Source organism: Perissodus microlepis, chromosome 4 (genome assembly GCF_051167445.1).
Source record: "Perissodus microlepis isolate ML-2025 ecotype Zambia chromosome 4, ASM5116744v1, whole genome shotgun sequence".
Lineage (NCBI taxonomy): Eukaryota > Metazoa > Chordata > Actinopteri > Cichliformes > Cichlidae > Perissodus > Perissodus microlepis.
Genome location: NC_140464.1, coordinates 32,332,658 through 32,347,100, shown reverse-complemented (window position 1 = coordinate 32,347,100; position 14,443 = coordinate 32,332,658). Strand labels below are relative to the sequence as shown.

General features: G+C 40.8%; 1 protein-coding gene and 1 long non-coding RNA gene across 9 annotated transcripts in view; both read left to right on the top strand.

Annotated features, from left to right (window-relative positions):
- Positions 1–1,568: 1,568 nt before the first annotated feature.
- LOC146389311 (voltage-gated potassium channel KCNC1-like) overlaps positions 1,569–14,443 on the top strand; it is a 106,822-nt gene continuing 93,947 nt past the window's right edge. For all 8 annotated transcript variants that reach the window (XM_084927139.1, XM_084927138.1, XM_084927137.1 and 5 more), the window contains exon 1: positions 1,569–2,510. In XM_084927139.1, coding sequence (XP_084783265.1) covers positions 1,968–2,510 — 543 coding nt within the window. In that variant the 5' untranslated portion in view covers positions 1,569–1,967. The remainder of the gene's footprint in view (positions 2,511–14,443) is intronic.
- On the top strand, positions 11,086–14,136 carry LOC146389312 (uncharacterized). Its single transcript, XR_014800145.1, has 3 exons — positions 11,086–11,870; positions 12,039–12,102; positions 12,497–14,136. It is a non-coding gene; the product is annotated as an uncharacterized LOC146389312 (long non-coding RNA).

Genomic DNA, 14,443 nt, shown 5'->3' with positions numbered 1-14,443 from the left:
CGTGCATTTCTCAAAGCCAGATGACATGAAAAAAGGCCAAAATATATACTGAAATAAACAACTGTTACCTTCCTTCAGAAATATTTAATTTTATTCCCAAAATGTGAATTATGACTTAACTGGATATGGTCAGTTACAAGTTATTAGTTAAGTTTTTATGTGAAGAGGAATATTTTACCCCCACAAAATCATCAGCAAAGTGTTTACTAAGGTCATAGATCAAGGGAACAAACGGATTTCTAATCAACCACATGTCTTTGACACCAGAATAGTCACCTCCTGCTGGCCATCAGAAAGAATTCAGTGTCAGGGCACTTTAGCATTGGCTTTACTTTTCACAGTTGGAAGTTATGTCCATTGGGAATGGTGAGCATGGTGGTGCAGTGGTTAGCACTGTTGCCTCACTGCAACAAGGTACTGAGCTTGTCTCCACCACCCTGCTTGGGCCTTTCTGTGTGGCGCTTGCATGTTCTCTCCAGGTAATCCGGCTTCCTCCCACAGTCCAAAGACGTGCAGTTAGTGGGGTTAGGGCAACCAGCGATTCCAAATTGCCCATAGCTGTAAATGTGAGAGTGAATGATTGTCTGTGTGTAAGCCCTGTGATGGATTGGTGATCTACCCCAATACTGAAACCTGAAACGAGGAACAGAAGGCTCCATTTTATATGCAGTCTATGGATATTCATTCATCATTCCAAAGAAACTGCTAACATGTGAATATTCAGAATGTGCAAAGTTCTAAACATTACAAACCTTTGCTGAAACCCACGTGGGCTATTAAACTGACATGAACAAGTGACTGTACAAATTTAATTAGGTTACTTCACAAACAAAGGAGACAAAAGCAGCCTGAATTCACATCATCTTGTTCCACTCTTCATGTGTGACTTGGCAGGGACAATACTGAATTAAATCCACTGAGAATAATTATTTCAAAGTGGGAAAGAATGGCATTGATCCTAACTGGGTTATATTCCAATACATGTTTTCATTTACTGTACATGAATACATACTTTTACTGTAAATGGATGCAGAAAACATAAAAACTACTGCATAGAAATGCAACAGATTTTCAGGTATGGAAGAGGCTGATGCTCAGATTTTCCTGGCTAAGAATTCCAAATAAGGAAAACCCCAAAATAAGAGAAACACACAAGGTTTTTTTTTTTTTTAATATATGGTTTGTGATCCGTCAGCCAGAGTGAGGTTTACCACCTCCTCTCACAGTCAGAACTGTAAATTAGAGAGAAAACAAGAGCCATGCAACAATAATTCAGTGCCACTAATGTTACTGGCTCTCATAACAGAGTGCATTCTCCTGCAGCCAGTTTTAAGTATGTGGTGGAAAGTTGAACACCAGGAAAGCGAAACCTACTAAATAAATGAAATTCCTGAATAAGGTTTGTTTCAGCAGGCATACAGAGACGCTAATGTCTAGATGCGCATCAGTATTTCAGCATTTCCAGAAGGAAAAAAAAAGAAGCAAATGATCACGTGCATGCTCTCGCTCTCTACTGCTTAGTTCAACACATCTGATTTCTCTGCACAAGTACAGGCTGCAGAGACCCACAGGATGAGGATAAGAGCAAATGTATTCCTGTTCAGGTATTCATGTGGAGGTCGCGAATTCAACATCGTCAAAGGATTTGAATCACACGAACTCAGTAAATCAATCGCGCAGGCAGGCAGGCAGTCAATCAGCGGGGAAACCTATTGATTCATAAAATCCGCATCCCACACATTCTCTCTTTCGTACATATACACGCGCCTGCAGATCCCCCCTCTCTCTCTTAGAGAGGCAGAGAGGCTGACTCCGCCTTCCTTTCCTTCTCTCACTTGGCACTGTGTCTCCTTGTTGGCGGTACAGTATAACAGAAGCATACAGATCGGGGACCGACGGTGGATGGGGAAAGGCAGTAGCCGCAGCAGCAGCAGTCGGACGTACCGACCGAAGGATGCTCCAGCACCATGACTTGCTCGGCGTCAGATAGCGAGAAGATCGTCATCAACTGCGGTGGAATTCGACACGAGACCTACCGGAGCACCCTAAAGACGTTGCCGGGGACGCGCTTGTCTTGGCTGACAGAGCCCGACGCCTACAGCAACTTCGACTACGATCCCAAGTCCGACGAGTTCTTCTTTGACCGCCACCCGGCCACCTTCGCCTTCATCCTCAACTACTACCGTACCGGCAAGCTCCACTGCCCCAACGATGTCTGCGGGCCGCTCTTCGAGGAAGAGCTTGCCTTCTGGGGCATCGATGAGACGGACGTGGAGGCGTGCTGCTGGATGAATTACCGACAGCACCGTGATGCAGAAGAAGCCCTGGACAGCTTTGAGACCCCCGAACCGGATCCACCCGAGGACGACCCTGCACTCACCGGCGGAGCGGATGGCGACCTGAAACGTCTGTGCATGCAGGAGGACGGCCGCAGGGCGACACGGTGGGAGGTGTGGCAGCCCTGGATGTGGGCACTGTTTGAGGATCCCTACTCCTCCAAATATGCCCGGGTGAGTGGCAAATGTAACGTTCAATCTGTGTTCCCTTTTTCTCGTGCGCGCTCTGCAACTCATGCGTTTGGCACTGTTTTGGCCACTGCGCATTGTTGCGCGTAAATGTTCTCCGGATACTGTTGGAGGATGAAAGGACGTTCAGTTCTCTGCGGGTTAAAAAAAAGCCACAGTGGTGTACGTTTGATCTTTGTCATGAATCATTTTGCATGAGGATTGTGGCTCCTGCTGATGGCATTTTTTTTCAGTGCGCATCAGCCCATCCATCTCACAAATGTTTCACAAGTGTGCATCCATCCTGAATGTCTATCGTACACCAGACATGTTTTTTCCATATCTATTTCTTGTCAATTCATACTTTGTGAAAATTATTCAACAGTCTAGAGGTCACCTCTATGAGTAAAGTGATCAAAATGTAATAAAGGAACGTCAGCTGTGCATCCTCACACTTCATCCTAGAGGTTTGTCTCAGTACATGTGTACATGTAGTTTACATAGACTTTAGTTTAGGTACTGCTCTTGCTCCAATGTTGTTCACAACTGCTTTGTCTGTTGTTGCCTCCCAGGAACTCACTTCAAAATGATTCAAATGTTCTGTCCTGACTATAATGAGTCAGAAGATCAGCTTTGTAGCTTATTTATACTATATAACACCAATAACCTACAACAGTAATCTCAACATGCTGTGTATATGTAGGAGTTTTATCACAATCAGAAGTCAAAGGCCCTAGAAAATAGGAAAGTATGCCCTTACAATCAAGCAAGAACTGAGCTGTCTTTTAATGGAAAGATAAATATCAGAATGCAAAAATAGAATAGAACAGAATAGAATAGAATAGCCCTTTTTGGTCATTGTACATGTTCAACAAAACCAGCGGTGCCAGAATAAAATATACACAGCAGACAGCAGGAATAAATAACAAACATGAGAAGTATTTACAATGAAGAGGGACATACACAAAAAGAAGAGAAAGGCACACATTTAGAACAAAATAGCTGTAAAGTGCTTGGAAGAAGTCCAGAGAAAAGACTTGGTCTAAATAGAGTCCATGTGTGAGTAGCCTGAGTGATGAAGGTTTCTGAGACCATGGCTCAGGTTGGTGAGGTGGGTGGGCAGGGGTGGGCTGTGGGGGGGATAGTGCTTGTTAACAGTCTGAATGGCCCAGGGGAAGAGGCTGTTAGTGAGTCTGGTGGTGTGGGACCTGATTGACCTGAGCTGCTGACCTGCTGGTCAAACAGGTGGTAGGGGGAGTGCAATGGGTCACCTGTGATGGCCCTGGACCCTGAGGCAGCAGGATGTGGCGATGGCCTCCAGGGGTGGCAGAGGACAGCCAATGAGTCTTTTTGGGCAGTTCCTGTTCCAAGTTGCGGCTGGGAGTAAGTGGAAGGAGAAGAGAGGAAAGAGGAGCACAAAGAGACCACTAACAACAAATGGCCTTCTAACCTGAACTTGCAGCTGGTGTTTGTGTGGACACAGAGTCCACGGGGGTCCACGAGAGAACAGGAGCTCACCTTCATTTTCAGTTTTCACTATTCTTGAATTAAATTCCATCTAAACTGCCTCCTGTTGAATCTGGTGCAGTTCTTAAATCCAGTGATTGAAAAAAAGCGATTTGTTTGATAGTACAGCATCACAACATCATGGTGAAAAGAACTGGCTTTGATATGTAACGAGCTTCTTGGTTGCATGAGACTATTTTGTGGAAGGTGAGACTATGTTAAACCTTTTCGCTGGCACCAGAGCAGTTTGAAGATGGTCTGCAGTCTGCTTTTCAACACAGAGGAGAAACTGTACTAGCTCAGGACTAGATTAGGTCACATGCTAATTGGAAGGTTAAGCGTGTGATCCCTGGCTGCTCCAGTCGGCATGCCAAAGTATTCTTGGGCAAGATACTGAAGCCCAGTCTGCTCTGTGGTGTATTTATCAGAGGCAGAAAGCACTTACATGTAGACAGTGTTTGGGTAAATGATGCGTTTTGTATAGAGTGGTGACAAGAAGGACGCTGAATAAGAACCAGGCTATTTACCATAAAGTGGGCTTTACTATCTAGAGTATTGTATTTTAAATATACTGCTTTTTTTACCCACTTTAAGTTTACTGAAAGTTCTGCTGATTAGAGAAAACTATAAGATGTCAGCAAAGCTATCTGATGGAATCCTCTTGGTTTTTATAGTGTCAATGCAACAACAGTCATTTCGAGGAGAGCTGCGTTGTGATGATTGATACTCTGAACTTTTAGTAGAATTAAGGCAAATCAGCTTCTGACAAATGCTGCAATGCACCAGTGCACAAACCAAAGTGGCTTGAGATTTAATTTGTAAAAACCACAGGTGTTGTTTTTGTGAAAAACTCAAGTAAAACTTGTTCGATTACTACAGTAAATAAATAATTTTTCAGATGTTATTTTCTCAAGCTGAAGACAAGGCTGCTTGATTAATTTAATCAAACTGTAACCAAGCTGTGGCCCAGCACCTTATCCACATGTGAAACAGCAATCAGACATCAACAGTGATATAGGTGAACATTTCTATCAGTATGTCCGCTGTATCGGTCAAAGAGGATCTCACTCAGTTTATGCAAGTGTTGCAGTTCAGAGAGGCTTGTTCCAACCCAGCATCCTCACAAAATACAGTCAAATAGAATGATGCTGCAACTTTTAGTGTAAGTGCAGGACACAGAATGCCCTTTATGCAGAAAAGCAGGCAGTCTGGCTGTAGATGGTCCTCATGTCTATATAGGGGACCCCAGTTTGTGCAGACAAAAACCTTATATGAACCAAGATCTTTTCTTAACCATAGTGTTGCGTTCATATGTAGATATCACAGGAATGAGGACCTGTGGAAGCATGAAGTACCATAAAAATGGACAGGTCTGCAATGTAAATGGCAGCAAACGAGTGAGTGAATAATGAGGGGTGATAGTACAAAAAAAGACAAGCTGATGTCATGGTTGAGGGAGTTAGGACAGCATCAGTGTGACAGTGGAAGTGACTTTGAAAGTGTTGCAGTCAATAGTTTTGGTGCCAGCACTGAGACAAAAAGATTGGGTTGAAAGGTAGATGGTCAGTGCAGCAGCAATACTCAGGTAAGCTAAAGTCCAGCTTCTGTTAGCCGATTAGCTTGTTTCAGGATGAAGGTTTAAACATTTTTTCAAAAAAATATTTGACAAAGAAAAGCAGGACGGCATAAGTTGTTGTCCTGTGGCGTCTGTCCTTAAGTATGTGTATTATATTTGCAAAGGTGCCAGGTCTGCCCATTTCTGTCTGTCTTATACTTCACAATCTACATTGTCCATCTCCGATCTCGTTCTCTCGTGTCATCACACCGACAGCTCACTGTGGTTTATTACTGTGCTACATAATCAGAGATGAGTGCTATATTGCTTATTATTGCTATTCAGTCCCTTCTCACCAACCCTCCACCCAATATGCTCTCACTCCCCCACCTCGTTCAACCCCCCACCCCCAGCTCTCTGCTTGTGCTATAGCGTAAGACTGCAGTCCCCATAGTAGCTGACTGTGCTGTAGTCTGCTGCAGAGTAGGAGAGAGAGAGAGAGGCACAAACAGGGGGAGGGAATTACAGAATGTGAGGTGTTTTTGGTTGAGGGTGAATTCAGCAGCAGAATAAAAAGAAGCAAAAGAGAATGGAGCCACTGCAATCCCCCCCCCCCCCTTATTTCTTTCATTCTTTACTTTTTTTCTTCCCCCAATCTCTCAACAAGACAAGCAAATGCACACACGAGCTTCACTTTCACACACTTGCTAGGCTGCTACACATAGAGTTCATTGTAGCAGTGTGTCATTTTGGTCCTAGCACTTATAGCTCTTTCCTACTGTATTTAAGCCCCAAAGCACTTTCTATTATGAGGCTCATTCAGCTTATTCACACACATCACACAAGCACTTTTTTCTGTCCCTAAGTGCTTTTGTCTAACATTCACACTCGGATAAATGCTTCAGTGGTTCAGTATTCTGCTTCATGGATAGATCCAGACCGGAGGAGCCGGGGATCAAACCACCAACCTTCCAACAATCTCCTGAGCCACAGCTGCTCGTTTTGTTCTTCGATGTTATTGTTATGTCAGCAGAAAGGAAAAAATAGTCTCTTTATGATGTCGTTCCATTTACAGTTAACACTGAAGATGTTCAATAAAAAGAAATTAGTAATAGTTTTTATTAACCTCCTATTTAAAAGTAAACAAACTTATCAACTTCTGCCAATGCTGTCATTCATCCGCTGAAGAATTGTTGAATTGTTAAGTTGATGTAAAAGAAACAATGAAACAACATGTGAGACATCCATGAAAATGCTGCAGCCTGATTCGCGACAGCAGGTAGCTCTACTTTTTTGATTTGGCAAATTTTTCACGCTAGGTTGTGACCATAGTGGTCACTACAGTGGACAGCTATTCAAAGGCTGTTTGTTGTGCTTGTGTCAGTGTTGATGGTGTACCTGCACATAAACCATTACACTCTGATGTGTCCCTCCATACTCTGCCACCCACTGGTCCTTTAATGTTACTACAGATGTATGACGTGTCATTTAACCCTGTCATGCATGAATTATGATGACCTCAATCAGTATTTTTTTTTTTTTCATCTTTTCATGACTGAAGATGAATAAAAATTCTTTAGAAGAAAACAATCCAGATTGAGGTTGTCAGAATTCATGCATGACAGGGTTAAATATTTCCTGGGAGAAATATTTACATAAACATTGAAATCATTTTTTTTCCAACAGTGTCTTTATTGATTTTGAACATAGCACTGTACACATCTATGAAGCGTAACAAAACAAGTAGCTAAACTTACATAAACTACAAGCTGCACACACTGCCTTTATGCACACACCACCATATAGGAAAGGACGAGAAAAAAACAGCAACAACAAAACAACAAAAACAACACACAAAAGCAAAACAAACAAACAAGAAAAAAAAGGGAAAAAGGGGGAATAACTGTGTGCATGTCCCAACATAAATTATGCACACTCACAGGTATACGTTGTATGTAAATTAGAAAGTAGTTGTTCAATGTCAAGCAATAAACATATTCCCAAGTGGACTGCAGAGGGCCACCTATGGATCCTCCCTAAAAATTTCCACCAAATGGGGCAAGTTTTTATTAGCAAAGAAGTGTGCCCTTTTCCTCGTCGCATTTTATACAAACATCCGGGATGGTACTGTAGAAAGCATTAAGTTTGACTGGAGTCATATACGTACGCATTAACCAGTTGTACTGCAAGAGATTTAAACGAGTGTTCACTGTTTGTGATTGTGCCCTGGCGCAAGCCCTCTCCCAGTCTACAAGAGAGATGTTCTCCTGTAAGTCTTCTCTCCAGGATTCAAGCTTCTTTACGGACGTTTCTGTAGAGGCAGCCACCAGTTCATTATAGATTTTGGAAATCAAGCCCCTTCCCCGGCAATCTTTCACCATCATTTCTTCAAGTGTTGATAGGCCAGGAATGGATAAGGGCTGGTTTTGCTGTGCTCTAATAAAGTCTCTCAGCTGTAAATATCTAAAGAACTGGCTGCGGGCTATGTCATGCTTTACAACAATTTCATCAAAGGACAATAAGTGTTTATTATCCGGATTGCAAAGATCTCCTATTTTTGTAACCCCCTTTCAGCCCATATTTTAAATCCCCCTTCACCCCGTCCTGGGGGAAAATGATCATTTCCCCATATCGGGCTGAATACTGAGAGTGAATTAACTTCATTGAGGTGAGTCTTAACTTGATGCCACACATCAATCATATTTCTGACCATGGGATTGTTGCTGTTTCTTTTGAGTTTAGCCGAGTACAGGTAAATGGGAAATGGCAACTTCAGCGCATACCCTTCCATCTCTCTGCACAGTGGCACATTCTCTTCTGAATAGTAAAATATTAGTGTTCTCAGCTGCGCCGCCCACCATAGTGGGTTTGGGCATTTAAGCCCTCCTCTATCGTAAGGCAGATCCAATAGAGATAGGCGCAACCTGGGGCGTCTATTCTTCCATAAAAACTTGATGAAGAGTGTCCTCAGTTGAGAAAATAAATTGCTTGGTGGTGGCAGAGGCAAGTTTTGAAAAAAGTACAACAGTTTAGGGAGTATATTCATTTTGAGTGTATTTATTTTCCCCATTAATGACATTGGTAGAGCAGTCCATCTATCCAGAGAGTTTGAGACATCTGGAATAACTGAATTATAGTTGATTTCTATGATATCCTTAAGCAAAGGAACAATTTGGATGCCCAAATAGGTAAAGCTATTGATGACCTTAAATTGAGTAACAACAGAGGTTGGGTTTTCCCGATCTAATTGGTTTATTAACATAATGGATGTTTTAGACATATTGATCTTGTAACCAGAAATTTTACCAAACTCCTTCTCCTTCTAGCAGAGCCGGGATGTATTTGTTAATATTTTTAAGAAAAATAATTAAATCATCTGCATACAAGGCTAAGCAATGTTCTGTCTGTCCTATTGTTACACCAGAAATACTATCGTGGGATCTCACTGTGATAGCCAAAGACTCGATTGCCGTAATGAACAACAGTGGGGACAAAGGGTCCCCTTGTCTACACCCTCGATTTATTTTATGGTTTTTGAGATATTATTGTTAGTCAGGATCTGTGCATATGATTCCTTATAAAGTAATCTTACCCAATTACAAAAATTCTCTCCCAGACCAAAGCACCCCAGAGTCTCAAACAAATAAGGCCATTCCACTCTGTTGAATGCTTTTTCAGCATCAAGTGACAGTAAAGCAGTGTCCCGAGCCCCCTTTTGGTCATAAAGAAGCTTCAGAATCCTTCGGACGTTGTGGAATCCTTGTCTGCCCCGAATGAATCCATTCTGATCCCTCGCAATTATCTTAGGTAGTATTTCTTCGATTCTCTTGGCTAAGATTTTACAAAGTATTTTCAAATCCGCATTAAGCAGACTGATGGGTCTCCAGTTTTCACATTTATTGTGTGGTTTGCCAGCCTTTGGGAGCCGAGTAACTAATGCTCCTCTCAAGGACTGTGGTAAAGTGCCCTTTTGAAAGGATTCTGTAAACATTTCTAAAATTGGAGTCAACAGTTTATATTTAAATTTTTTATAAATTTCAATTGGGAGGCAATTGGTCCGGGGTTTTATTCCGGATTTAATACTATCGATTGCAGCAGATAATTCTTCGACTGAGATATCTTTCTCCAAAGTAGCCCTAAGGTCTTCTGGTATATTGGGTATATTTATCTTATCTAAAAACTTTTTTAGTCCCGAGTGGTCATTAGATATTTCTGAACTGTAAAGATCTTCATATTTCCTGAAGGATTCATTTATATCTGCCAGATCCACAATAATTTCTCCTAGCTCATTTTGCAGTGAGATAATAACCCTTCCACTCTGGAGCTGCTTGAGACGCCATGCAAGAACTTTCCCAGGTTTTTCACCCTGATACACTGTAAAATGTAATATTGTGTTTAATTAAAAATATTAAATAGGCTGAACTCAATTTTTATCAATTTGTTATTAGAACTCAATTTAAGTAAGTTACCAGTACTTTTTATGCAAAAACGCTGATCAGCCCAATTTATTTGAGTTGTCTTAACTTAGAAAAACTAAGTAAGCTGGAAGCTTTGCTTCTCAGGGCAGAAGAATGAAAGATGTGTTTTGAAAATGCCACGTCACTACCGTCCTCCTCCCTCTCGGATCAGTCCGCATGTTCATGGTGCATTTGTTATGGAATATGTTGAGCAAACCTGGAGAAGCGTCAGCTCAAGAGATCATTGTCATTGCTGTGGATCTTTACCTGATACACTGACTTGGTGAGTAAATGTTTACTCTTATTCAAACTGATTTTGTGGCTTCTCTTAGTTTAGCACCAGGTTTATAATCTTGCTAGCTAGTTAGTGTTAGCCTAGCGTTGCTGCTGCCGCTGGGCTCATGTTACTTAAAAATTAACACCACAGCCTTAAAAACCTTACATAAAAATATGTCTGTGAAATTTTCTGTTGATTGTTTGAAATAAAAAAGTGAGATAAGAGCCCAGACAAAATTCTTCGGGAGGTGCAGCCGTTAGGGGTGGGGTGGGGTGTGGCGGGTATTTTCAATCCATAGCCATAACTAATTAACTAACTAACTAGCTAACTAATTATATATATCATGTTTAACCAGAGTGGCAAAAGACCAAGGGGGGGGGGGTTGAAAACAATAAGCCAGGAGTTAGCTGTGCTCCTGGACTCTATCAAGCCTTGACCTCCTGGTCAGCTATCGTGCTGGTGGATAACAGAGCTCTCCGAAAACGTGGAAGCACTTTTGCAAATTTGTGATATTTTGATAAATTAAGCAGATATTTGAGGATTACACAGCTACATTCTCGGCTGAAAATATCTTAAAAGGTTATTTTGTGACCCAGAAAGGGTAGTCTGGGGAAAAGGAGGATCGCATTTGTAGGCCGGTTGTCGGAGCCTGTGCGTACTTGTAAGCGCGGCAATGGCGGAGGAGCGCGGCTAAAAAACTTATTACTTTTTCTGGGTCACAAAATAAACTTTTAAGATATTTTCAGGCGAGAATGTAGCTGTGTAAAGTTCAAATATCTGCTCGATTTATCAAGACATCACATATTTGCAAAAATGCTCCGACGTTTTCGGAGACGTCTGTTTTTTTCATGCTTTGTGGCAGCTTTTGAACATCTGTGGCATCTATTAATGTCAAATCTAGCCTTTCTTTAACAACATAAGCAAACTGCTTTCATATTTAACCGACTTTTCTGTTTAATTACATTTTAAATAATAATAATAATACCAATAGTATTTATTTTGTTAAAAAATGTGTTTAAAAACAAGTTTTATTGTGAAAGCTATAATCCAGATTAGTGGCCTGTTAAATGGTTAAAGTCTAGGTTGGCTTTATACTTGAGAATAAAGTAATACAGCTTGTCCTTCTAAAGAATTAAGTTATATTCCACAGTTGAATCATAAGAAACATTGTGTTACATATAAACCCTGCCATATGTTAGATCTGGTCATTTTGCTTATCAGAGACTTTATATATTGGAAGTTAACTTTCAACAAGCATGTAATGATGATATTTAAATTAGATGGTCTTTTTTTTTAAACACATGTCTCTTTAGGCCCAAACTGACAGTGCCAATACCACACATTCAGACACAGTAGATGGTGTTTTTAATGCTATATGTGTTAGTCTAATTTGGTTGTATGGGGTCTACATTGACCCTCTGTGTTGTAAGTTACAATGATTGCATGATTGCAGCCATTAAGGATCAAATCGGTTTCTGAAAAATGTTCTGCTTTTTCTCCCTCTGCTTGCTTCTTACTGTCTTTGAGGCCGATCGGGACCAGCACTCCTGTTGTTGGACAGAAAGACATCAGTAAGTATTTTGGTTTTCCAATATATTAGCAACTGTCAGTGACATTTATATTAATCAGGCTGAACTTTAATCATACTTTAGATCAGCCTGTTTTACTTATTGTTTTATTTGTGCTTTGGTTTGGGGAAGTTGTTTCTGTACTGATCTTTTCCTGTCTTCTGTTATTAGACTTGAGATATGACTGCACTATGCTGTTGCTGGTGACTCCAGTTAATTCTACAAGACATGCTGTGTAAGTAAACAAACAACAACAGTTTGTCTGCATTTCATGAAAGATCACATCCCCCAAACTTAGTTTAGAGGGTCTACACTGTATATAGTGAAGTCTGCAAGTTTTCTAACAGCAACATTTGTTTTGTTCCCAAATCATTTTGCACATCATTAGAATGGCAGTTATTGGCCATGTTTGCATAGCCCTTTTTAAAATGATGCTTTCATGACATTATTGTATGTCGGGTGGTGGTCAGGGCTATCCAGACTGACAGTGGGACATTGAATGTCACCTCTCCGGTGGGAGGGAGCCTGAGATTGTCTAAATTGGAGTCTGTTTTATACCAAATGCAGAAAAAATGTTTTAAGAAAGCAATTAAGTTCATGTTCCAAAAAATATGATTGTTTGCTTGCAGGACACCAGGAGAGATGAGTCCTCCGTCACAGATGGTGTGGTCAGTGAAGATGGTCGCCTGCAGGTTCAAGCTTATTGCATCTCCAACCCACATCCACTGCCACTGTACTTCAGGGAAGTTAAAGACTTTCTCTGCACCTACATTTGGATCACCTCGATCCATGACAGTCATTCAGGCAGTAATGTCTGGACTGGAAACAAGCATCCTTAAAATATTACAACATTCCAGCTCCTGTGTTGGAATGAAAAACAAATGTGTTGTTTAAATCAGAGACTGCATTTGTGACAGAACAACAAATATTTTATTTTGATTATATAAGTAAGTACAAAACAAACTTGTGGTAGGCCTAAACTTATTTTCAGAATAATTACATCTGAGACTTTGTTTCATTGTAAGATTATAACAGTGATGACAATATAATTGTTTGTTGTTCAGCAGAACAGTGTCCAGTATGTTGGCTGTTATACTTTGTTGTGTTTGAAAATAAAAGTTGGGCTGATTTTAACATCATTACAAAAAGTGTTGTTAATTATTTTTAATCATGTTCAGGTTACCACAAATTGTATTTTCATTTAGTTGAACTTGAAATGTTTGTCAGTAAGTAAACAATTAGTATTGTACAGTCAGAAATATCAAGTTATTCTTAATACTGCAGACTTGCAATGTATAAGTTGTCCTAACAGTCATAAGTAAACTTTACTCAATTTTTTGAGGCAACGAGTTTGCATAGTTTTTTTGAGTTCTGGGAACTAATCAGATTTTACAGTGTAGAAGGACTGTTTAAGTTGCAGCAGACTGACCAAAGCTTTTGAGGCAGAAAGTTCATTGCACTGGGCCGGAGCAGCAATACATTTTGGTGTATTTCAGGGGACCTTGTTTGATAGTATTCATTTTCTAATTCCTTTATTTTTGTCTCTAACTCTTTTGCCTTTTGGAAAGTCAATCTTGCTTTAGAGCTAGTGATGCTAATTATTTGGCCCCCAATAAAAGCCTTAAAAGCCTCCCATCTTATGCTTGCAGAAGTTTCTGTTTTATTCATTTCAAAATAGAGGCTAATTTGTTCATCCAGAAGCAAGACAAAACCAGGGTCCGCCGACCATTTTTGTTTGCAACGCCTAATCCTAGCATCTTTCACAAGCTTTGCGTCCTGATATACCAGTGAGTTGGGAGCATGATCTGAGATTAGAATCGCCTCATAGGAGCATTCCTTGATTTTATGTCTCAACTCTGCAGATATCAAAAAGAAGTCAATTCTTGAATTTTTTTCCCCTCCAGATATCTATTAAGTTTAATTTCTTCATAAAGTGCTGTATAGTTACCCTACTACGGGTGTGAGACTCTTCAGTTCCCGAGCTCCTATCTTTCACCGGATCTAGTACACAGTTAAAATCACCTGCCACCACCTGTTTTGGCTTCCCTTCATTGGCTTCCTGTTAAATCCAGAATTGAATTCAAAATCCTGCTCCTCACATACAAGGTCTTAAATAATCAGGCCCCATCTTATCTTAATGACCTTGTAGTACCATATCACCCTATTAGAGCACTTCGCTCTCGCTCTGCAGGCCTACTTGTTGTTCCTAGAGTATTTAAAAGTAGAATGGGAGGCAGAGCCTTCAGTTTTCAGGCCCCTCTTCTGTGGAACCAGCTTCCAGTTTGGATTCAGGAGACAGAAACTATCTCTACTTTTAAGATTAGGCTTAAAACTTTCCTTTTTGCTAAAGCATATAGTTAGGGCTGGACCAGGTGACCCTGAATCCTCCCTTAGTTATGCTGCAATAGACGTAGGCTGCCGGGGATTCCCAAGATGCATTGAGTTTTTCCTTTCCAGTCACCTTTCTCACTCACTATGTATTAATAGACCTCTCCGCATTGAATCATATCTGTTATTAACCTCTGTCTCTCTTCCACAGCATGTCTTTTATCCTGTCTTCCTTCTCTCACCCCAAC